General features: G+C 42.2%; 2 protein-coding genes across 2 annotated transcripts in view; one reads left to right on the top strand and one right to left on the bottom strand.

The window, feature by feature from the left end:
* LOC121583590 (thrombospondin type-1 domain-containing protein 4-like) overlaps nucleotides 1–12,143 on the top strand; it is a 38,848-nt gene extending 26,705 nt beyond the window's left edge. Inside the window, exons 5-15 of the mRNA XM_045215499.1 lie at nucleotides 2,437–2,644; nucleotides 5,340–5,515; nucleotides 5,642–5,765; nucleotides 5,910–6,107; nucleotides 6,279–6,408; nucleotides 6,691–6,895; nucleotides 7,419–7,592; nucleotides 9,368–9,541; nucleotides 9,992–10,171; nucleotides 10,336–10,480; nucleotides 10,745–12,143. Of these exons, the coding sequence (XP_045071434.1) occupies nucleotides 2,437–2,644; nucleotides 5,340–5,515; nucleotides 5,642–5,765; nucleotides 5,910–6,107; nucleotides 6,279–6,408; nucleotides 6,691–6,895; nucleotides 7,419–7,592; nucleotides 9,368–9,541; nucleotides 9,992–10,171; nucleotides 10,336–10,480; nucleotides 10,745–10,887 (1,857 nt within the window). The 3' untranslated portion in view covers nucleotides 10,888–12,143. The remainder of the gene's footprint in view (nucleotides 1–2,436; nucleotides 2,645–5,339; nucleotides 5,516–5,641; nucleotides 5,766–5,909; nucleotides 6,108–6,278; nucleotides 6,409–6,690; nucleotides 6,896–7,418; nucleotides 7,593–9,367; nucleotides 9,542–9,991; nucleotides 10,172–10,335; nucleotides 10,481–10,744) is intronic.
* Nucleotides 12,144–14,975: 2,832 nt separating this feature from the next.
* LOC121583589 (xaa-Pro dipeptidase-like) lies at nucleotides 14,976–24,899 on the bottom strand. The gene is made up of 15 exons (XM_045215498.1): nucleotides 24,816–24,899; nucleotides 22,026–22,209; nucleotides 21,682–21,809; nucleotides 21,472–21,535; nucleotides 21,257–21,304; nucleotides 21,072–21,133; nucleotides 20,918–20,962; nucleotides 20,033–20,108; nucleotides 19,042–19,088; nucleotides 17,476–17,544; nucleotides 17,224–17,301; nucleotides 16,537–16,685; nucleotides 16,119–16,303; nucleotides 15,775–15,966; nucleotides 14,976–15,519 (listed from the first exon to the last, which is right to left on the bottom strand). The coding sequence occupies exons 1-15, from the start codon at nucleotides 24,854–24,856 to the stop codon at nucleotides 15,403–15,405; spliced, it is 1,485 nt and encodes a 494-aa protein (XP_045071433.1). The 5' UTR covers nucleotides 24,857–24,899; the 3' UTR covers nucleotides 14,976–15,402.
* Nucleotides 24,900–25,613: the final 714 nt, after the last annotated feature.

The raw sequence follows: 25,613 nt of genomic DNA, 5'->3' as shown, positions 1-25,613 counted from the left end.
TTGAAAGGGAAAAACTAGGATCCCTCCAAACTTGGATCCTCATTTATTGTGCACTTTGAGATTTGGGCACAGTCCCACACGCTTTACCCCATGGGGACATTCATGTGTCCAGACAAGTTAATTGACACACCTCATTTTGATGAATTCGTGATGCAGGTCCATTTATATTTGATATATCAAGGACAGCCTGGGTGACTGTTTTCAGGTTTGGGAGACAGATGACTGCTAGCTTCACTGTTTTGCATGGCCTATCATCTGTTTCAAAAGTCTGTTTTGACAGTTTATGATTTGAAAGATATACTGGACTGTACATTAACAGTGAAAATATTTGATATCAAATAATCCCTACACACATTCCCTCAATGCTTCCTGTATAGGTCCCATGCCCTAAGCCATTTTACTATATTAAAAGGCTTGGAAAACCTTATTGCACAATTTTTGTAAAAACACTACTGACGCCTCTTAGTCACATGATATTTCATACATTGACTGATTACTCAGATTACTGGTAATAAATGATGTGACTCTCCATTCACACGTTAACACATAGTGATTCAGAGCTTTTCCCACGCAAATGGTCACAGATAACCATTAATCGCCGATGCTTGTCAGGCTGTAGTTTATGAGGGGAAGGAAGGAACAGTTCTCTTTCTCCTGGGATTAAGGCTAAACATTGAAATGATATCTGTGATAATGTTGTTGCTTGAAGTCAGGGTGTTTTATGGTGAAAATTGAGAAGACAGATACCACTCACTTGGTATCCCAATTTTTTGTGATAGCCTTGCATACTGTACATGTGATGTATGAAAATATAATAATGTGTAAACTCATATGGAACAATCTATTTTTCATCATGTACCAATCTTACATTTGAATGCCTATAGGCTACAGTATGTACTGTAGATCCGTTTTTATCCTGTCAGCCTTGTGCTTAGAATAATTCCACATTGGCCAATATAACATTTGCCCTGTTTTGTCATTTCTCAGGGCTCTTAGTTTGCTATTCCCTCTCTCATCACTTATTTCCTGTGTAGGAGGTAGTGTGTATTTGTTTTGGCCTGGGTGGAGTGTTGGCCCGATGCAGACCTCGCTGCTATGGGTGGGCGAGAGCCAGGCTTCTGTCTCCTGAGTCTACCCCAATCTCCTCAGTCCACCCCTAGCCCTGGCCTGGCCACCATCTCCCTCTTCCAGCCCCCTGTCCCAGCCTGCATCCAGCCTGCAGCTGACTGTCTTACTGCAGCTCCAGGAAGTCCGCTGAGAGAGCCTGAATCTACAGCAAAAACCTTTTTAATTACGACTGTAGTCTGCTCTTCATATGCATTTGTTTGCGTGATTATTCTATGTAAGCCTAGTTATTCCCCGTGCTTAAGGACCACACATAAAATGTTGTGTAACATTTTTTTTGAATATTGGGACATAATATATACAGTTGGTCTGAGAAAATATGCCTGTTTAGCAAGGCAAGATTCCCATTAGTCCTGGCTTGGGATTGGGAGGAAATTGTTTGTGACGGGGTAATGTCTAGGAACGGGGGGGATTATTCACTGGACTACTAACCGTAACGTTCCCTGAGAGATACTGACTGACTAGAGACTAACGTTGGCAGCCGTCCAATCACAGAGGAGCTTTGCGTCATTAAAACAAAACTGCTTTTTTATCCCCTGCTGAACCCTCCCTCGGTCGTCCCTTAAGTTCGAGGTTCGAGTGGTGACGGGCTAAGGGCGTATCCTGATCCTGGCATGCCAGTGTCTACTCTCCACTTCATAGGGGTCTGGAATTATAGAAGTATGGTGGCCTGCTGGGATCAGTCCCAACCAGGCCCCTGCCTGCAGCACCTGTTCACACAGCAAACTACTTTTACGGCTGGATTGGCTGGATTTATCGACTGCTGATTTGAGTGTTCTATACTTACCGTATCCAGTCTACCTGTAATTTATGAGTGCCAATGTGACAGAGAAAGCTAACACCCCTGAGGATTTGCTCTGAAACTTTGGGAGCCGTTACTACTCTAGCATCGTGCCAAGAATATGCCTGTTGTTGGAATGAAGCCGGGCTCAGACTAATTGGTTGTTGTGTTATGGTAGTTAATTATGTGCAGCAGGTCAGGGAGTTAGAGAGGTGAAATAACATGGGTTTGTTTATGAATATGCTGGGATAAGCTTCGGTTTATTATCTCTCATTCTCCCCTCTTTACTTGATTAATGAGGTTGTTCATGTTATTTACTTTTCCATGCAATTCAGTGGTAAAACAGTTGCTTGTTAAAACAGATGTCTCAGTAGCTCAACAGTTGAAAATTGCTTCACCTCAAAAATCCTACAGTCCCTCTGCTTACAACAAAAACACACTGTACTGTTTGTAATGTACCGGTATTGATTAGTGAGATGCTATACATGTCCTCTGTCCCCTCATTTGACCTCCTTCTCCCTCTCTGACAGAGTCTGGGCTGCGATGAGTACCTGGGCTCAGGCAAGGTGATTGACAAGTGTGGGGTGTGTGGTGGGGACAACATGGCCTGTAAGCTGGTGTCAGGGCTCTTCCAGCAGCACAACCTGAACAAGGTGGGCTACCACAAGATAGTGGAGATCCCAGAGGGAGCCACCAAGATCAACGTCACCGAGACGGTGAAGAGCAGGAATTACCTGGGTGAGTAGGACTGTGACTGACCAGGGTTTTAACCCGGGTCTCCTGTGTGCCACAAGACTGTGTTAGCCCACTGAGCTAAAGCCTAGACATTACCCACTGGGCACGGACGTCAATTCAACGTCTATTCCACGTTGGTTCAACGTAATTTCATTGAAATGACGAGGAAACAATGTTGATTCAACCAGTCAACAACCACTCAACACACCTCTGTTTCGCTACAGAGTTACCAGCTCTTTATCCACTGCCTCTTGAGGCTCCATACATCTCTGCCTGAATCAGGCCCATGAGCTATGACACATGCAATAACAATTTTAGGTTTTCCCTTCGACCACATGTTAGATTATGATTCACATTACATTAACGGTACTAATAAAAAGTCAACATTTAAAGATAAGCTTCAAGTTATAAAACATCTGACAGCAGTAGCTATTTTAGGTCATGTCTTGCTACATCCGTGCTGTGAGCCTGGTATCAGGCAGCAGGGAACAGCTGCTTGTTAAATTGATTTGATTCATTTAATTAAAAGGAAGCTCAAATACAGAGCAGGAGGGCTTTTTCCGGAATTTAGGATTTTCCAAATGTGGGCATTTCTATGTTGTCAGTAGTAAGTAACCACACAGTGCACTTCTGGTTACAATCTTTTATTTAAAAAAAGCCCTTCGCCAAAATTCATTGAATAAATAAGTTATTGTCTTTATAGAAGCATAACAGTGTGACACAGAAGTGGGTCTATTTTCAGGAATGACTACTGGAATGTCAGTGTTTTATTGTTGGAGACATTGGTTTAATGAGAGCCATGCCATAGCATAGCAGTGGGTCTGGCAGAGCAGAGAGAGAGAGAGAGAGAGAGAGGGAGTGCCTGGCCCCCACTTCCCCTGGCCTGGCTGCTCCCCTCAGGGGATAGTACATAAACAAGCTTTCATTAGAGGACCTTTTCCTCCAGCCTTCCCATCCTTTTTAATTAAGGTGAGGAATTTCACTGCTGCCTAGAAAACCAACACTACTGACTGAGCCCAGCGATGGAACCTGCTCTGAAACTACCTTTCAAAGTCAAAACTACTAAATGGGGGTGCCAAGTTATGCCCTGCTTTTTTAATGAGTCCCTACTCAACCCTTACACAATACTTACTCAGTGAGTAAGCACCTAAGCAGGAAATGTAGAGTATGCGTGGATAATGGCTCCTTTCAGTGACTGCGTCTGTTGGCGTTGTTGTCGGAAGAGTTCATATGTTATCGGGTAAGAGCTTGCTGTGAATGCAACATCCTGGGGATAAATGCAAACATTCTGAGGAGTGATGGAAACAGGAGACAACCGAGGATTCTTCCATTGAACTACTTATCATTACCATTATCCCCTGATGTTTGCCCCATTCTCCTCAATAGACTTCTGTTCTAGTTTATTTCTGCATGGCTAATGTTTACATTTTTGTCATTTAGCAGACGCTCTTATCCAGAACGACTTACAGTTAGTGAGTGCATACATTTATTTTAATTTTATACTGGCCCCCCGTGGGAATCGAACCCACAACCCTGGCGTTGCAAGCGCCATGCTCTACCAACTGAGCTACACGGGGCCTGTGTGCTTTTAGTTGTCCAAACACTCTTATATTCAGTAGTCTTAATGTTACTTGTCTAATGATTTTCGGATGGCCTGTTGCCCTAACCATGGAATTCTCCTATGCGGCTGTAGAGTTCAGAGATTCAGCTACACAATTAACATAAAGCTTTGCCAGCTCTTTACTAACAGGTTTGCTCATTTACAAAAGACACGGCTTTGAAGATACATGTGACAAAATGTATTCAGTTAGCGGTAATTACACCGCTCACTTTTAACTGATTTGCTCATTACATTAAAACTGCTTCACATTAAACAACAGTTATGGCAGAGTGATTGTCAGCATTATTTCCTGTCTGTCTAAGCACAGTAGAGCTGATTGTGACAGGAAGGGTTGCTGTCTGTCTCATGGACATATAACTAATAGAATGGACATTCCCATTCAAGTTGTTGTTCTATGATGGGGGGACCGGCGGCCATATTGAGTGCCCCCATACTTCCTGTAAAGCAGGAAGTTCAGCATTTAAAGGAAAATAGCTCACTCCTTTCAAAAATACAGAAATCAAATCAAATCAAATTGTATTTGTCACATGCGCCGAATACAACAGGTGTAGACCATACAGTGAAATGCTTACTTACAAGCCCATAACCAACAATGCAGTTTAAAGAAAGAATACCTAAAAAATAAAATAAAGAGCAGCAGTAAAATAACAATAGTAAAATAACAATAGCGAGGCTATATACAGGGGGTACCGGCACAGTGTCAATGCGGGGGCACCGGTTAGTCGAGGTAATTGAGGTAATATGTACATGTAGGTAGAGTTATTAAAGTGACTATGCATAGATAATAAACAGAGAGTAGCAACAGCGTAAAAGAGGGTGGGCGGGGGCAATGCAAATAGTCTGGGTATGATGCATTTGGAATCATATGACGCTGCGTTTTGCATCATCTGATGCAAAATGTATCATATGGGGCTCATTTCTGTATTTTGAAAGTTACATACCTTGAAAATGTGAGTGCTGACATTTAGGGACTATGTCAACAATGGACTAATGAAACAAATACCAAAATATAGCTTTTGGGTGGAGTTTTCCTTTAATGTGGGTTTTATTAACAGTCAACTCATGGTCTGTCTGCAGCTCTGAAAAGCCGCTCAGGTCGCTCCATCATCAATGGGAACTGGGCCATTGACCGGCCGGGGAAGTATGAGGGAGTGGGCACCATGTTCACCTACCGACGACCCAATGAGATCACCAGCACCGCCGGGGAGTCCTTCCTGGCTGAGGGGCCAACCAATGAGATCCTGGATGTTTATGTATGTAACCAGTCAACTTGTATGTACTGTAACAGCTCATATTGGCACATATTTCTCTGGCAGTTTACACTGGCACATTATGTTGTAATTAACTTGTTCACTGAATAAGTTTTGCTCTGTCCTCAGGTGATCTACCAACAGCCCAACCCAGGAGTGAGCTATGAATTCATCCTTCCCTCCGACAACCCTCAACAGCACCCTGATCACAGGAATCCAGTCCACCCACAGCACCCCAAACACAGGCCTGGAGGTGAGGCTCCCCAAATGTACTGATGCATCCTAAATGAATTATTAGTCCACGGGAGGGGGTCACAACCACTGATGGCGCTGCATCTCAATGACTGTGAGTTTTCCCCTGGTTTCGTTGGCTGAAAGACTATGTTCAATCTCCCAGGGAACACTTTGCATGGGCAAGGTGGGAATGACCACCATGGCAACCCCAACCAGGAGGGGTACGATCCAGCAGGAGGGGGCAAGTACCCTACCCAGGTACCCAACAACCAGGTGCCAGCGGTCCAGCCACCCAGACGGCAGAGAGAATACAACTGGAAACTGTCTGGGGCAACAGAGTGTAGCGCCTCCTGTGGCAGAGGTAAGACATGGCATGCATCTTTGTCTAAACTGAAGCCCCAAGAGGTCTCAACCTCTGATGCTCTGATTGATACTAGTTGATCAACTAGGTTTAACAGATTCCCACGGTGAGTAGTGAAGATGCAGTATTGAGTCATGAATATCTAACGCTCTCCTGTGTATTGGTTTTCAGGTAGCAGGTACACCATCTTCCGCTGTGTCCACAGACTGAGCCATGAGCAGGTACCAGAGAACCAGTGTGACAGCAGCACCAGGCCCAGTTCACAGGAGGAGCCCTGCAACCTCCAGCCCTGCCCTGCCTTGTGAGAGACCCCTCTGTCTCAACCACACTTACATTACATACAGGGCTCTTAGACACTACACACACTCTTTCAATAAATACACAGAGCTTTAGCAGAAGTCATAGGACCCATATTTCATATATTTTTCATGAAAAGATCCTGACCCGTCCTCTTTATAGTCTAATAATTAGATCATAATTAGAATCTAATTGGACAATTGACCGCATGTTTTATTAGCTATGTTGGTACCACATCACTATTGTGTCCCTCTGAACATGGGGCCTTGTGTGTCCTACTGTGCAGCTGGGACATTGGTGAGTGGTCGGAGTGCAGTAAGACATGTGGTCTGGGTATGCAGCACCGCCAGGTCTTGTGCAGGCAGGTGTACGCCAACCGGACCCTCAACGTCCACACCAGCCGCTGCCGCCACTTGGAGCAGCCTGAGACCACCAGCACCTGCCAGCTGAAAATCTGCAGCGAGTGGCAGATACGCACAGAGTGGAGCGCCGTGAGTGACAGCTGTCAATCAATCACAAGACAGCTGACTGACCCCTCAGTCAGCACATAGGAGAGGACTCAAATATGCTTCAAATAGTATTTGTTTCAAATATTTTAGATGCACTTAATTGAGCTTGCTCGGCGCGTTGAACTAATAGAATAGTCTTAAAAGTGTAAACCTACCCACCCATCTGACACTCCAGGCAGGCTCAATCAAAAGTTAAAAGTACTCAGACAAGATTTAACATATTCCATACTGCATTAGAACAATGTATCAGAAAGTACATGAAACCCAATTAGATAAATGTTATCATTCCTCCAAAGTTGCTAACATTCCTTAAATTAAACCCGAGCAAGTATTCTGTGGAGTATTTTCCAAGTTGTGACATGTCTCAGGCCCACTGCACTGCATCTGTTTTCACAGACAACAGGTTACATCCATCAGAGAGAACTGACCCGTGTTTACACTATGAGATGAACTGAACACTGTTTACCCCTATAGTATTCTTCCTGTCCATGCTGTGTTTCCCCAGTGCTCTGTTCCCTGTGGTGTGGGCCAGAGGACCAGGGAGGTGCACTGTGTCAGCAACGTGGGAGACTTTGTGTCGGACGAGGAGTGCAACATGAAGCTGCGACCCAGTGACAATGAGAACTGTGACATGGGGCCCTGTGTTAAGAGTTGGTTCTTCACTGAGTGGGGGAATAAGGCATGTACAGTTGAAGTCGGAAGTTTACATACACCTTAGCCAAATACATTTAAACTCAGTTTTTCACAAGTCCTGACATTTAATCCTAGTAAAAATTCCCTGTCTTAGGTCAGTTAGGATCACCACTTTATTTTAAGAATGTGAAATGTCAGAATAATAGTAGAGAGAATGATTTATTTCAGCTTTTATTTATTTAATCACATTCCCAGTGGGTCAGAAGTTTACATACACTCAATTAGTATTTGGTAGCATTGCCTTTAAATTGTTTAACTTGGGTCAAACGTTTCGGGTAGCCTTCCACAAGCTTCCCACAATAAGTTGGGTGAATTTTGGCCCATTCCTCCTGACAGAGCTTGTGTAACTGAGTCAGGTTTGTAGGCCTCCTTGCTCGCACACATATTTTCAGTTCTGCCCACACATTTTCTATAGGATTAGGGTCAGGGCTTTGTGATGGCCACTCCAATACCTTGACTTTGTTGTCCTTAAGCCATTTTGCCACAACTTTGGAAGTATGCTTGGGGTCGTTGTCCATTTGGAAGACTCATTTGAGACCAAGCTTTAACTTCCTGACTGATGTCTTGAGATGTTGCTTCAATATATCCACATAATTTTCCTTCCTCATGATGCCATCTATTTTGTGAAGTGCACCAGTGCCTCCTGCAGCAAAGCATCCCCACAGCATGATGCTGCCACCCCCGTGCTTCACGGTTGGGATGATGTTCTTCGGCTTGCAAGCTACCCCCTTTTTCCTCCAAACATAACGATGGTCATTATGGGCAAACAGTTCTATTTTTGTTTCATCTGACCAGAGGACATTTCTCCAAAAAGTACGATCTTTGTCCCCATGTGCAGTTGCAAACCGTAGTCTGGCTTTTTTATGGCGGTTTTAGGACTCGCTTTACTGTGGATATAGATACTTTTGTACCTGTTTCCTCCAGCATCTTCACAAGGTCCTTTGCTGTTGTTCTGAGGACTTCGCTGATTTCTTTTGATTTTTACATGATGTCAAGCAAAGAGGCACTGAGTTTGAAGGTAGGCCTAGAAATACATCCACAGGTACACCTCCAATTGACTCAAATGATGTCAATTAGCCTATCAGAAGCTTCTAAAGCCATGACATCATTTTCTGGAATTTTCCAAGCTGTTTAAAGGCACAGTCAACTTAGTGTATGTAAACTTCTGACCCACTGGAATTGTGATACAGTGAATTATAAGTGAAATAATCTGTCTGTAAACAATTGTTGGAAAAATTACTTGTGTCATGCACAAAGTAGATGTCCTAACCGACTTGCCAAAACTATAGTTTGTTAACAAGAAATTTGTGGAGTGGTTGAAAAACAAGTTTTAATGACTCCAACCTAAGTGTATGTAAACTTCCGACTTCAACTGTATGTGTAGGACTGAGGAAATGTACTCTCACCATCACTGTCTAACCCTTTTCTAACCTAATTCTGTAGTAATTGTAGTACTTGATTGGATTGCATCTACTACAGTATTGTATATGCAAGATTATAATTGAAGACAAATTGACTTGATACTACTGTTAAAAATGAGGGTGATACTAGGGCCGGGATTCAATCAGATCGCACTTTGTCAGCTTTGCACCTTTTAAAGGTAATGTTCCGCATTCACAGTAAACGCTGCATATGCCGGCTCAATTGGAAATTACCGTTAAATGTCAAGTGCGCTATACACAGATCTACTGCTGATCGGATTGAATCACGCCATAGGTCAACTGTTTGTATTGTTGCTTACCATGTTTTTGCTCTCTGCAGTGTTCTGCTGAGTGTGGGATGGGCGTGCGGACGCGCGGCGTTCTGTGCCTGACCAATCACATCAGCAGCCTGCCTCTGGAGGGGTGTGGTCATGAGCGCCCCGCTGACTCTCAGGTCTGTAATCACGGCCCCTGTGAGAGTCGCATCGAGTGGTTTACAGCCCCCTGGAGTCAGGTAAGACCGGACAACACCGGGTCAAACTGGGCTTGTAGGGACACATCATCTGGGAAAAGATTAGGATGAGGATTTGCTGCTGATTTTACAGATGTCTCCTGTCCATTATTTACATTTCTGCTGATGTCTCATGTCAGTTGTATTACCTATCCACCCCCCCAACAACAAAACATCTTACCCCACGATACAAAGAGGAACACTCAGATGTTACAAATTCCTTGTTCATTATTTCCATTTGAAATAGCTTTTTAGTCCAGGACTAGGCTTAATCTCTGTCCAGGAAACCGTCCCTGTAAGTAAGGTATACCTTCTATCACATAACTCAGGTCAGCCAATCAAATGAGCCAATCATGCCTTTTTATTTGAAAAAACTAAACATGTTGAAACAGTTCAGATGTCTCATGTCATGCCCATGTGTAGTTTCCCTATGGTTTTGCCTCCTTCCTCCAGTGCTCAGCGGAGTGTGGCTCGGGCAGCCAGCAGAGGGCAGTGGTGTGTCTGATGAAGTCTGAGGAGGGTTTCAATGTAATGCCGCCATACGAATGTTCCTCTCTCGACAAGCCTCTTAATCAGCAGAGCTGCCACCTCAAGTCCTGCGGGGCCAAGTGGTACCATACAGACTGGAGTGCTGTGAGTAACTGTACACGCACATGCCCACACATGCACGCACTCACACATGAAAAAACACAGACACACGCTCTTATGTGGAGTTGTAACTTGTGAAATACACTCTCTTGTAAGTGCAATTGAAGAAAGGGAGAATGAGGTTTGTACTGTATTCTCTGTCCCTGCAGTGTTCTAAGACGTGTGAGGGGGGCTTCCGTGTGAGGGAGGTGCGCTGTCTGTCTGATGACATGCTTTCCAGTGAGGGCTGTGAGGAGCAGCTGAAACCAGTGGAGAGAGAGGAGTGCAACCCAGAGCCCTGCGTCCCACACATAGGTCAGTTACTACTGTATAGTAAATATGGATCAGGGGCCAAGGCACCTCCTCTGGAATGTCATACAGTTGGATTGGTTAATGATGGCTGGTCTGGTCCTAACTACTGTCAGACATTTTTAATGAGGGTTAGAGGGGATTTTAGTCTAAAATGGTTAAACATTTATGAAGATCTTATTCCATACGGAAAACTTGTGAAAATACTTAAAGATTTCTAAAACTTAAAATCACTGATCACTGACTTTCGATATTATGATTGTTTTTCAGACGAGAACTGTCGAGACAAGTATTTCAACTGCAATGTGGTGGTCCAGGCACGTCTCTGTGTGTACGACTACTACAAAACAACCTGCTGTGCCTCCTGCACACGAGTGGCCCACAGACAGTCACAACACAGGGGACTCAGCTAGCCCCCTCTCTCCAGGCCTCAGACCTCTAGGGGGCCTGCCACGGTGCCCAGAGCAGGCCCTCAGTCCCTGGGCCAAACACACTGACCCACAGGGGAGGGGACAGTCTAGAACCTGACTCTGGGTGGACACTGACTGGATACTATAATATGAGTGCTGAAATACAGACTGAAAAACTGAAAGACCGTAAAGAAGCCAAACTTGTTTTTGGCTTGTGAGGAGATTGCCAATGGGCAATACGGGAAACTGAATGGTTCGTGGAGGATGGTTGTGAAGGACACGTTTAACAGAGCTATGAGTGGAGGCGCTCTGGTGAGGCGAGATGATCGACAGGGCACCAAACCGAAGAATCTGGAATCACTTTATGGACTGTAACCAGAGTCCCCTCCAATAAAAGTTCCTGTCTGGGCTTTTGTTGTGTTTCGTGGGAAGCAGTTTGTTGCTGCCATTCACCTGAATGGCTTAAGGTCTTGAAAAAGGTATTTGGCCTAAACATTGACAAAATAAACAATGTACAGAGGTAATATCAGGTGTGGGAGTTATCTTTCTTACAACTAAGGACTGCTACCGCATCTGTGATGAGACTCTTGACTACCATGGCTCTCTTGGATTACATGAAAGGAGAGGAAGATACAGTATGAAAGGAAAGCAAGATTGTTTGTTTTGCGTAATGTATAGACTGCACACATTTTAATAAGCTTCTTTCATCTTTAAAATCCACAATATTTATGATCTAATTAACTACATGTAGTATGAAGTTGCCCAAGCTTGCTCTGAAATTATCCCCAATTACGTATCATGAGGGCTCTATTCAATACTCTCCGACATAGCAGTTTAGTTGACCAAAGATTTCAGTATTTCACAGGAGGACATGTCAAACAGTAATTTCTCAATCTGTCCAGATCTAGGGCTCCATTTAATCTGTACCAGTGAAGTGTTACAGATGGCGCAATATAAATGTTAAGGTAATTTCCGATTGAGCCGACATATGCAGTGTTTACCGTGATGCAGTCTCCACTAATGCGGAACATTGCCTTTAAATTTCTATCACGCTGTAACGCTGAACTTCCGCGATACGGATTGAATAGAGCCCCAAGTTATGGTGCTAAGACAACTTAAGTTGTAAAGTGTTTAAGTGACAGTTTACCAGTTTTATACAGCAACCCTCTAACAAATGAAGCTCTAAAATGTTCATGATATCTTGTTGTAGTGTATCATGATTTCTCCCACTTAAAAAGATGAGAGAGGCCTGTAATTTTCATCATAGGTACACGTCAACTATGACAGACAAATTGAGATTTTTTTTCTCCAGAAAATCACATTGTAGGATTTTTAATGAATTTATTTGCAAATTATGGTGGAAAATAAGTATTTGGTCACCTACAAACAAGCAAGATTTCTGGCTCTCACAGACCTGTAACTTCTTCTTTAAGAGGCTCCTCTGTCCTCCACTCGTTACCTGTATTAATGGCACCTGTTTGAACTTGTTATCAGTATAAAAGACACCTGTCCACAACCTCAAACAGTCACACTCCAAACTCCACTATGGCCAAGACCAAAGAGCTGTCAAAGGACACCAGAAACAAAATTGTAGACCTGCACCAGGCTGGGAAGACTGGATCTGCAATAGGTAAGCAGCTTAGTTTGAAGAAATCAACTGTGGGAGCAATTATTAGGAAATGGAAGACATACAAGACCACTGATAATCTCCCTCGATCTGGGGCTCCACGCAAGATCTCACCCCGTGGGGTCAAAATGATCACAAGAAGGGTGAGCAAAAATCCCAGAACCACACGGGGGGACCTAGATAATGACCTGCAGAGAGCTGGGACCAAAGTAACAAAGCCTACCATCAGTAACACACTACGCCGCCAGGGACTCAAATCCTGCAGTGACAGACGTGTCCCCCTGCTTAAGCCAGTACATGTCCAGGCCCGTCTGAAGTTTGCTAGAGTGCATTTGGATGATCCAGAAGAGGATTGGGAGAATGTCATATGGTCAGATGAAACCAAAATAGAACTTTTTGGTAAAAACTCAACTCGTCGCGTTTGGAGGACAAAGAATGCTGAGTTGCATTCAAAGAACACCATACCTACTGTGGAGCATGGGGGTGGAAACATCATGCTTTGGGGCTGTTTTTCTGCAAAGGGACCAGGACGACTGATCCGTGTAAAGGAAAGAATGAATGGGGCCATGTATCGTGAGATTTTGAGTGAAAACCTCCTTCCATCAGCAAGGGCATTGAAGATGAAACGTGGCTGGGTCTTTCAGCATGACAATGATCCCAAACACACCGCCCGGGCAACGAAGGAGTGGCTTCGTAAGAAGCATTTCAAGGTCCTGGAGTGGCCTAGCCAGTCTCCAGATCTCAACCCCATAGAAAATCTTTGGAGGGAGTTGAAAGTCCGTGTTGCCCAGCGACAGCCCCAAAACATCACTGCTCTAGAGGAGATCTGCATGGAGGAATGGGCCAAAATACCAGCAACAGTGTGTGAAAACCTTGTGAAGACTTACAGAAAACGTTTGACCTGTGTCATTGCCAACAAAGGGTATATAACAAAGTATTGAGAAACTTTTGTTATTGACCAAATACTTATTTTCCACCATAATTTGCAAATAAATTCATTAAAAATCCTACAATGTGATTTTCTGGAGAAAAACATTCTCATTGTGTCTGTCATAGTTGACGTGTACCTATGATGAAAATGACAGGCCTCTCTTATCTTTTTAAGTGGGAGAACTTGCACAATTGGTGGCTGACTAAATACTTTTTTCCCCCACTGTGTGTATATATATATATACACACATATATACATGAATGAGTGAATTAAGACGTTGCTGAACTGAAGGCAATTCAGCAGGTCGTCCCAGTGACTGAACAGAGCAGAATGCCCTCTTTATTTATTTGTTGGGGTCCCCAGGGAGGGCGTTGGTTTATCAGCCACCAGTGGCCACTTTTGGCTGCAGGGTTAAAACGTCTGTTACCTCTCCACCAATCGCTGCCTAGGAAAGGGATGTAGGCATTCCAGAGCCCACTGGATGGTTAAAGCAGATGGTTAGAAGTTCTAGAACACTATACTTCTTAAAGAGAAGGTAAAATAACTACTACATTTGTGTGAGATAAAAAGTATTACACCATTGTAAATTGTTATGCTCATGTGAAGATTGAAACGTTAATTCCCTAAAAGGATACTGGGTTATTCATAACACTTTATAACTGCAGTAATGTACCACCATTTTCACAAATAAAATAATTTGAGTAAATTGAAACTTTTACTCATGTAGGCCTGGTAAACACCTAAACAAAGGTGATACATTGACCATGCCAGTAAAGTATTATGCCCCACTATTTTGTCCTTTATCCTGTATTGTACCTCAAGAGCAAGGAGTTCCTTTTTGATTCCATCCAGCATAGTAACATTCACTGTAATAAAAGGTTTTGAGGACATATTTATCATGGTTGATGTGTTCTCATCCTGTATGTACTGTATGTGTAATGAGATGCTACATCTGGGATGGAATCTGTAGGTAAAGACATGATAATATAGTGTATTCAATGCAACTTTGTCTGAGTTAAAGGGAATTAACTGAATGTGCCAACTGCCAAGTATTTAAGTTGATGATTTAACACTTATTTAACATAACACTATCTTTTTTTTATCAGAGGCATGGGGTATGACTGAAATGCTATACTTTAGTATTTGGAATTTTAATGCAAACATCTGCAATGTACTGTACACTACTTCATATAATGGAAATGGGCAAGGTTTGATTGACACTGTTGGAGAGAATGGGTAAATAAACTTCTGTTGTTTGTACTTATTTAGTGCATATTTGTAGTCATTCCATTTATCTGAACACCAGTTCACTGGTGGTGTGAATCAAATCTGTAACAAATAAGAGCATCGAAACAAGGCAACTCTTCTTACCAGAGCTACATGAACTTGAGAATGACTTAAGGACCCCATCTAGTGAAGACTGGCAGTATTACTACAAAGTTGTAGTAAACCAACCCACTGTTCCATGACACTTTATGTTCCCTGGCATTTACAAATGGAAGCACCCTCTACAAATGTCACAGAACGCAAAACTGCAAATTGAGGGGTTTATTTACTTAAATTGCACTGTATTTTATGAGAATTGCATAAATGTCCAAGAAAATAAAGTATATTATTACACACAGTCATAAAGCAATTAACCAGGCACTGAAATATTGTCAACCGTCAACACTGTTTTTACATGGCAAGATGGCCACAGCAGTTTAATACACTGCATTTCTCTTCATTTTCAAAATTATCTTTATCACTAAGAGCTTAAAATAGTATAGGTAGTTTAACCTGCTTTTGTTGAAAAGTTCAGCATTTAAAGCATCCATTATTGATTAGATATAGCATTATGTAGACAGGTAAGATATCATTAGAGAAACTGCATCCTTTATATCAGAAAACAGATATTCTCTCCAGATTTAGGAGTGAAAATACCATTTGGTTAGATCATCTTGGATTTGAGTGACGTTACTTAGAAGGATTTTCCACGGTCGGCCATGAAAGCCTCAATCTCCTCCACTGTACGAGGGACACAGGTGAGCAGCTCCATTCCACTGGCAGTCACTGCAATGTCGTCCTCAATACGCACCTGGACAGAGGAGGGGAAACATCCAGTAAGACACGAGGGTCAGAGCCAAGGTTAACAATCAACAGCAGATAAGGATCAGGGGGAAGCAGTTATAGCAGAAGACTTAACAGAAGAGCATATGTGTATATTATTTGCTGCCATGGAGTTGATTGAGACCAAGGGGTTTCTATGTGCAAGCTTTGGGTGGTTCACTTTGACAGTAAAACCAGCACATAAACGAATTAGCACAAATTGTCTGTGGACAGGTAAACGTACCCCTCCAAAGCCGCGGAAGCGGGCCAGCACTTCATTGTTGATGAAGCAGCTCTGGGCTGGGTTGGCCAAGGCCTGGTCCAGCAGGTGGTTGATGAAGTAGATACCAGGCTCCACAGTCAGGACCATGCGCTCCTGCACCAGACGGCCCATCCTCAAGCTCTTCAGACCGGGCTCGTTGACCCGCTCAATACCCTGTGTAACCAAGAACAAGCGACATGACACGGACGTTAGCTTTGTCCATAAGGAAAGAGCCACTCATGTCTTTTTGGAAGTGTATTTAGAACTTTATGTAGCACTGATCATTGAGATAAATAGAATACTGTATCTATCTCTTTGGTACTGACCTCTGGGTATCCGCCCACGTCGTGCACGTCGATGCCCAGCAGGTGTCCCAGGCCGTGGGGCATGAAGACAGAGCCCATGTGGACCTTCAGCATGTCCTCCACACTCCCACGCAGGATCCCAATCTTCACCAGCTCTTCTAGGTGAACCCGGTCAGCCAGACGGTGCATCTCTGTCCACTTGACCTCTGAAACACAAGACCCCTCCAGTCAGGTTTTTAATTGGAGGTTAAAAGTTTCAAAGCAGCCTAGTATGCAGGTGATAATGACTGGTGGTGAGGATATGGCATGTTCTGTGGTAGTCTTCAGACTTCAACAACTCACTATTAGTCTAACCATAGAACAAATTGCCCAAGCTAAGTTTGTACTGTATGTTTAGTGAATGCTTCCTCAATCCTGCCTGTGTACAGTATGATCATACCTGGTTTAATGGCAGCCATGACAGCCCGTGATGACTTGAGCACAGCCTCATAGATGGCCTTCTGGTCTGGAGTGAACTTTCCATTGGCTGGGAAAGAGCAGGTGATGTCAGAGGAGTAGCAGTAGTATTCTCCACCCATGTCAAACAGACTGCAAGAAAAAACCACAGGTCACAGTTACATCAGTGTTATTGCTCACCCAGAGGGCTCTACAGCCATTCCAGCATCATTTCCAAACATAAATCAGAGAAATTGTTCACAGCATGTACATCAGAATGAATACAAGTTTTGCCTTTCAAAGGTGCTCATGTTGTGTCACCATGGGCGCTCCACACAGCCACTTTAAATCTCCATCAGTAGTCCCTATACACACAGCAGCCTGCCTCAGGTTCAAACCCAGTCCAAGCTGTGCTCTGTCTATGAGTAAACCCATGGGAGAGCCACTCAGTGGATCCAGCTAACAGTGAGTACAAGACAACACCCTACTATACTAATGACAGCTGGGGAGGTGTAGCTATCTGAGATGTACAGTATTCCATTAAACAAAACAACAGATCACTGCAAGTGTTTTTGATATACAAATCCAAGACGAAATGAACATATCATCTAACAAAACCAAGCAAACAACCCAAAAAGGACAATTGAGGAGTGGAATAACGTCACATCATGTGAAATGATGGCCGACTTACCACATGTCTCCGTCATGGATGGTCTTGTCATTAGGAGCTCCTGCATGGCCATAGTGCAGAACTGAGCCATTGTTTCCACTGTTGAAGATTTAAGCATACAAGTAGGTCATTATAGAGGCACTGAACATACAAGTCAGATAGAAAAATAGCACCTCATTTCTGTATATCCAAATTGACCTCAGCTGTCATGCATTTCAGATGCTCTATGTTCTCCATTAACCCCATTCTGTGTAGCAAAGGGAAGTGCCTTACGTTCCACAGATACAGGTGTAGGAGGTGTGACGCATTCCCCCATGAGAGTAGCAATAGTGCTGGAACAGGCTGCAACAGTAAAGCATTGACATGAGCGACCATACACAAGAAGCTCCCCAGCTCTAACAATGACAATATATGAGGGGGTTAACCTCATTTTTCATATTCATTAGCCTAGAATACAAGAGGGGAGTCACTTAAACCTATAATAATATAATAATAATAATAATAATAATATGCCATTTAGCAGACGCTTTTATCCAAAGCGACCCCACCTTGAAGATCTCCATCGCCTGATACTTAACAGGAGGATAGTATAATAAAAGCATTTGGACTCATCTTCACTAGTTTATTTGTCTATTCACTGGAGACTTGAGTCAGTGATTACATATTCTCTGCTGCACGTTCTTGCTGCAGTCAATTAGTCAGATAGTGGGCTGGCGAGGGGCGCTGATATAGTAGCTCAGATTATTTACACTCTTCAGTCACCCAGATGAAGGTTTAATTAAAAACACAAAAAGCTGCCAGCTAGAAACAGGAAATTGATTCAGCTCAGTGGGTGGCTGTTGCTACATCGTAAATACACTCCCCTCCATATGTATTTGGACAGTGAAGTCATTTTTTCATTTGTCTCTATACTCCAGCATTTTAGATTTGAAATCAAATGTTTCACATGAGGTGACAGTACAGAATGTCACCTTTTATTTGAGGGGATTTTCATACATACTGTATCTGTTTTACCATTTAGAAATAAAAGCACTTCATGTATTGTCCCCCCCATGTGAAGAAGTCATAAGTACTTGGACAAATGCACTTATAGTGTATCAAAGTAGTCAAAAGTTTAGTATTTGGTCCCTTATTCCTTGCATGCAATGATTACATCAAACTTGTGACTCTACAAACTTGTTTTGGATTATGTTTTGCCCAATAGTAACTGAATGATGAATGATGACTAATCATTTTCTTTCTAAGTCAGTGGATAAGATATTTCTGAACCCTTCTAAATAAATCATGATAATGCCACGATTAAGAAAAATCATGAATAATGATGAGTGAGATGCCGTTCAGAGGCTACAACAAAACATGCTAACCTCTCACCATTACTAATAACAGGGGAGGATAGGATTTTTGCCTGATGGTCCATTATCATGGTAACATCCACATTAAGGTAGAAGTGTTCAGAAACATCTTCTATTCTTACTTACAATAAAAGTAAATGGCACAAGACAAACCAAAATGAATCCAACACGTTTATAGTCACAAGCATGATGTTGTCATTGCGTGCAAGGAATATGGGACCAAATACTACCCTTTTGACTACACTATAAGTGAATTTGTCCAAATACTTATGACTTCAGTATTGATCAGATCTGTAGTGCTGTGAATGTAGTTTATCCAGAGGAACACACCTTGGCATAGATAAGGAACATACTGTTCTACCATCACCTTTATGGTCAGACAGGACATAGTACATTACATAGCCTTTTCTTCATACAATATACTTTTATACGGTAGAAACAGTTCAATATTGCAGGCATACCCTTCATGATAAAAAGCTCCACTCACCTCTCCATTTCATACTCTTTCTGTCCAGGTCTCACATTCTTCATGATCTGAAGAGAAATGAAAAAAGCACTTCAGGTTGGCTGTACCTGTGATATACAAGGCTGCAAGTGGGCATTGATGCCTCTGAGATGTATTATTTTAGCTTTGATTATATTCATATATGAATCTTGATATAACAACATGGTGAGCTCCAAAAGTATTGGGACAGTGACACATTTTTGGTTGTTTTGGCTCTGTACTCCAGCACTTTGTAATGATACAATTACTATGAGGTTAAAGTGCAGACTCTCAGCTTTAATTTGAGGGTACTTTCATCCACATCGGGTGAACCGTTTAGAAATTACAGCACTTTTTGTACATAGTCCCCCCATTTTAGGGGACCAAAGGCTATGTAGTGTACCAAAGTTTAGTATTTGGTCCCATATTCCTAGCACACAATGATTACATCAAGCTTGTGACTACAAACTTGTTGGATGCATTTGCTGTTTGTGTTGGTTGTGTTTCAGATTATTTGGTGCCCAATATAAATGAATGGTAAATAATGTATTGTGTCATTTTAGAGTTACTTTTATTGTAAATAAGAATAGAATATGTTTCTAAACACTTCTACATTCATGTGGATGCTACCATGACTTAGGATAGTCCTGAATTCATTGTGAATAATGATAACGCACACATATCATACCCCCAAGACATGCTAACCTCTCAACATTACAATAACAGGGGAGGTTAGCATTTTTGGGGGGTATGATATTTGTGCATCCAACTTTCTCACTTATCTTTATTCATGATAAAGCTTGATGTAATCATTGCGTGCTAGGAATATGGGACCAAATACTAAACTGTGGACTACTTTAATACACATAAGTGAATTTGTCCCAATACTTTTGGTCCCCTAAAATCCAAAATGCACAGATGAGCCAGAATCTTGAGCTCCTTCTCTCCCTGTGGCAGGTATGTATGTCTGTCTGTCTGTTCTGCAGGATTTTACCTCTTTATGGGCTTCACTGGAAATCCGGTTAGTGTATCGCAGGACCTCCAGCTCCATGTCAGTCTTAGTCAGCCGGCTGCAGGAAGAGAAGAAACAAGGAGTCAAGAGCCTCCTAGATCAATATGCCAGGTGTATATTTCTATATTATAAACCGGGTGGTTCGAGCCCTGAAATGCTGATTGGCTGAAAGCCATGGTATGTCAGACCATATACCACGGGTATGACAAAACATGACTTTTTACTGTTCAATTACGTTGGTAACCAGCTTATAATAGCAATAAGGCACCTCAGGGTTTGTGGTATATGGCCAATATACCACGGCTAAGGGCTGTATCCAGGCACTCCGCATTGTATCGTGCATAAGAACAGCCCTTAGCCGTGGTATATTGGTCATATACCACACCCCCTTGGGCCTTACTGCTTAATTATATCATGCACAAACACATACTAAGCCTGGCTTATAGCACCCAACCAGAGGCAAAAGAATGATGATGAAAGCCAAAGCTCTGTGTTTGTGTGTGTATGCATGTGGGTGCTTTATATTTGGTAGCTCATAATGAATGCAGAAATAATACCTGTATTACTCATCCATTCCTCACTGCTGGAGGAGCCTTACACTGCCCTCTTTATCTTTCAGGGAAATCAGCATCTTGCCATCTTGTTAGTGAGGTGTTTTTCTGATTCTATTCTTGGTCATGGTTTCTACCACCATTTATGTCTTAATGATTCTCTTCATATTAGAGATCCAGTCACCACCTCAGATGACTCAGTGTGAAACAGCCACAGTAGACTAATAAGGTTTTACAAAAATAGTTCCACATAAATAACAGAAAAGAAGCAGCAACCAATGGTTACGAGCTGGATATAGTATCATACAGTACTTACCATTCCACAATGACTGGATGCAGAAGAGTGTTGTTCACTTGGAATCTGAAATATAAGACACAAGATCATTTGATCAAGGTAAAACATTCAACCAAATAAATTAGAAATACAAGTTTGATTCAAATGGATATCAATTGATGCCAATTAAACGTACTGACTGATTCCTTCAAAGGAGGCTTCGCGGCAGGTACTTCCACTATCTGTGTTCTGTCCACGCTGGAAGAAACATGAAATACTTATCAGGCCCACTTTCACGTCTCTCTTAAAATGATACTTTATCTAATGAACTGCTACTGTAAACCACTATCATAGCATCAACAGAATATATTAAGAGCAAACCAAAGTTAGAAGGGCTCTAAGCTTCATCTTGGAGAAGACATCAGCAATCTGTAAGAGTTCAGAAAGAAAGGCAGCCTTGTTGAGGGATCAGAGAGAACTGACACTATCAAATAGAGGGAAACGAGTGAAGCTACAAGGTCACAAGCTAAGCTACAACACTACAAAGATGGGTAAGGTGTACAGTATGTGCATGCAAACGTGACACACTAACTTACATCACAGGTGTATTGCACCTCATCGACGGCGTATTTCTCCTTGAAGTATTCCCGCGGATGGATCCTGTCAACAGACAATGACACAATTTGTTTTAATGAGCAGGCCTAAGGAGTATTCTTAGTGTCTGAGTCCATGATGCTGAAAGTGGTGGGCTGTCTCCTGAGGCTGATCATATTCACATATAGTTTGAGTTACAGTGACTGACTCACTCTCCCATCCAGGTTGCATAGCTCTCAGGCAGCTTGGGCACAAAGAGGATGGATTTTCCAGTGTCCACATCAATGGCTCCGTAGCAGTCAGCTTCAGTCACTCCAAAAGCCCAATGGAAGAAGGACTCCTACAGAACAGAACCACATGAGTCAAGAGTCAGCCAGGGTCCTCAGTCACATTTCATCCATCTCATCAATGTGTGATCCTATGTGGCTCAGTTGGTAGAACAACGGCAGAATTGTGGATTCAATTCCCGTTGGGGTCATCAATATGAAAATGTATGCACTATACGTTGCTTTGGGATAAAAGGCATATCTGTAATTGACTGTTATTAAACATGTACCTGTCTGAAGAGCATGTCTGTATCGGTGCAGTATCTCTGCTTCTGCTCCCCTCCCTGCAGCACGACCACAGACTTGGGGGGCATCCCATCCTCGGCCTTCAGGCCCTGGCACAGCCGCCGCCGGTTCTCAGCAAACAGGGCTGCTGACACTCTCAGGGTGTCTTTGCCCAGCCAATACACAGGTCTACAGAAAGACAGCATTGGGAAATGGGTTAATATGTTGTACATTACTGTCTAGTAGTTTGCTATTTTCAGTTACCTAACCCAATTGCCTGCCTTAGACAGAATCAGCTGAACTGAAACATTCAAAAAAAAAATCTATAAAATACTGACAAACACTTTAGTAAATATACAATTAAAAAAATAAAAATAGTTGTTCATCATTACACTGCACACAGTTATGAAAGTGACATTTTTACTGAAACTTTAGCAGAAGTGGTGAGGATATTGACAATTTTTAGGACTCAAGAGTTTTACACTCAACAAAAAAGATGATTGTGCACAAACTCAGATGGATGGAACTGTAGAACATTATTGCCCTAAATGGATCTGGTTTAATGATCCCCAGTGTGTGGTAAAGATAACACTTGATCTCTGGAGAGTGCTCCCTTCCTAGTGTGATTTAGTAACAACACATACCGATTTACATGATCAAAGATCACTAAATGTAGAGTTGTTGATCACCAACCTGCCTCAGATTTTGTCAACTCAACAATAAGTTGTCTAAACACTTCTGTGATCATGTGAGTGGGTTTCAACGTGGGCTTCCTGCTTCAGAGATGCAGTACATTTAAACAAGAAACATGAGCTATGATAGGAGGATAGAGTATAATGCATCACCTCCATATCAATTAATAATAATTGGAGCATTGACATATTGTAGGGATGGGGGAAATCGATACAGTAGAGCAGTGGCCACCAACCGGTAGATCTTCTAGGCATTCTTAGTTGATCACCAAACATTTCTGTAGAAAAGCCAACGATAAAGGCTTGCGCTCCTTTTTTTTATTTGATTAGACTTTGCGCTTTTGGCAGAAGGTGCACTTGATTCAGAAGCCCTGCGTGCCAGGTAGGCAATGTGTTTTGAACATTTAATTTGTCTGAAGGGTCAAACTCCATCTACCCGGCTGACCAGAAGAGCTGTAGTTAAATCAAGTGTTCCTACTGCGCTGGCCAATTAGATAGCTCAAATCACAGTGCCTAGTACAGCTTCCATGACCCCACAGCAAAGTTTGATACTAGCCTACGTGAGATTTCATAACTTTTAAAACCATGACCAGAGATAAACTGTCAAAGAATACAGCAAAGCCCTGCTGTTTTTATGAGTTAGTTTGTTTTAAAGTTTTTATTCAGCACAGTCAACACTTTTACAAAACGCGCTTCTCCCTACTTCCTCTCGCGCCACAGCTGCAATTAATTAGTAGCCAAGTGTATCGATAGGCCTGCGTTTTTATTATTAGCAGCTTGTCATATCTATTTTAATATCAAGGAATATTTCACTTTCTCTAGTCAAAGCAACATGAATTTGTGCATGAGGCAAAAATAATGCGGTGCGACTCGAGTTTCGCCATCAGTGGTAGGACGGTTTCCTCTCTCTGTCCAGTCTCACCGGAGTAAAGGAGAGAGCAGGGACAGTGAGAGGCGGACCCTCTGCTGCTCTCTCCCTCCCTCCGCTGAGACTGACCATCAGATGCAGATACTCAGTCCAGTAAAATAAAAAAGCGAATTACTTCAATGTATGCTCAGCTGTGCCTCGCAAGTGGTACAACTGATCTATTTCGTTATCAAAGCTCGAGTTTTTAAATATAATATGGTCTTAGAATAACAATATTGGCAGGCCACGCACATATAGCCAATATGCTGTGATAAAGTATTAGGCCTACTGCACAAACTTCATTCCTACAGAACTGTTTTTATTAATGTTACATGGTCTGAGCAGTAGATCTCGGCTTGTTTTTGGACTGTAAAAGTGATCTTGACTCAGAAAAGGTTGGTGACCACTGCAGTAGCGTATTTTTGACAATATTATATCGATTCTCTCTCCCTTTTTTTTGCTAGGTAGTTAATGTTGGCTAGTGCTAGTTGGCTGTACCTGCTCAAAAACGTCCTATAGTTTGGCCTCAATCTTACTTTTAAATGGTGAGCCAACTAGCCAAAACACATGTTTTCAGTGCTTGACTGATGAAAACTAGTTTTTATAATTATGGCTCTCTCCTGTCCCTCTGCCGCAGACATCGAATTGTGATAAATCGTGATACATATAGAATCGCAGTACATATCGTATCGCCACCTAGCTAAGTATCGTGATAATATCGTATCGTGAGGTCCCTGGCAATTCCCAGCACTAATATTATTCCGGAAGCAACCCGTCTGTAGAGAGACTTGCTAATATTATCCACAAACTGGAGCTGTAACCACCTATTTTTTCCCTATCCTGCGAATAAATATCAAGTTAGACAGGCATAGGTAGTTAGTTAATTAACTGGCAACGTTGCTCATTGATTCCTGAGTGCCAACCTGCAAAAAGTACGCCGCTCTTTTCTTACGCTTGACAGTTAGCACCGATAACATTTACATTTTTGTCATTTAGCAGACGCTCTTATCCAGAGCGACTTACAGTTAGCACATACATTATTTTATCGAGAGTTAGCTTAGTTGATCAGGTATATGCAGATAGCTAGCGAGCTAACAATTCATGCATTATACATTTTTATTTATTTAGAATCAGTGCCCAATCACGCTTAACACAAAGAGAAATCACAGAAATAATACAGAAAATAATGTACTCACTCCTGTCGTGCAGCCATGTTGCTCAAGACTGGAAGTGTCATGTGACACGTGGCTTCCCTTGTGAAGCCGATCAGCTGATTTTGGCTGGAGTGAGTGAGTGCTGAACATTGTTTCAAAATGTATGTCGGCGTTATGTGATATCAAGCGACGAACTTCAATGATGCTTGAAATAGTATGGCCATTTATCTGATCCACTAACTTGAAATATATGTTAGGGTTGTATTGCATTGCAAGGTCTTTATAGTTATCTTTCAGAAAACCCCCAGGGTGTTGTTTCAGTTTCAAACCCACTTTTTTACAAGTAAATATTTAAATGTTTGTGTTGGATTTATATACTGTTCAACTTTTCGTTTTTATTATGAACCAACTTTTGAGGTGTTATTTCATTCTCAATTTCATTGTCACTCTTCAGTGAATATTCTTGATATTTTGTCTCACAGAACTTCTACAGAAGTCTGTTCTAGTGCCCATCCCACACAAGTTATGTAACTTATTATGGCCTTTCTTTTATCAGAAGCAGCAATTATTTCAACACTTAGTTCAAGGTTCAAGAAAGCATTTGCAGACACCGTGTGGTGACTGAGGCTGCATTTACACAGGCAGCTCAATTCTGATGAATTTTTCTCAACTGCACAGATTAATGTAACCCATTTCAGAGATCTTATTACAGTGTAATTATAATGCAATAACCCATGTTAATGTGTACTAGGTAGATAAGTATAGGCAGTAAAGTTGTACTTTCCACTGCTAAATCCGTATCAGAAGATACAGATCAGTACTGTACTCCGTACAGCATGT

The sequence above is a fragment of the Coregonus clupeaformis genome, unplaced genomic scaffold (genome assembly GCF_020615455.1).
Source record: "Coregonus clupeaformis isolate EN_2021a unplaced genomic scaffold, ASM2061545v1 scaf0458, whole genome shotgun sequence".
NCBI lineage: Eukaryota > Metazoa > Chordata > Actinopteri > Salmoniformes > Salmonidae > Coregonus > Coregonus clupeaformis.
This window is presented reverse-complemented; position numbering and strand designations above follow the sequence as displayed.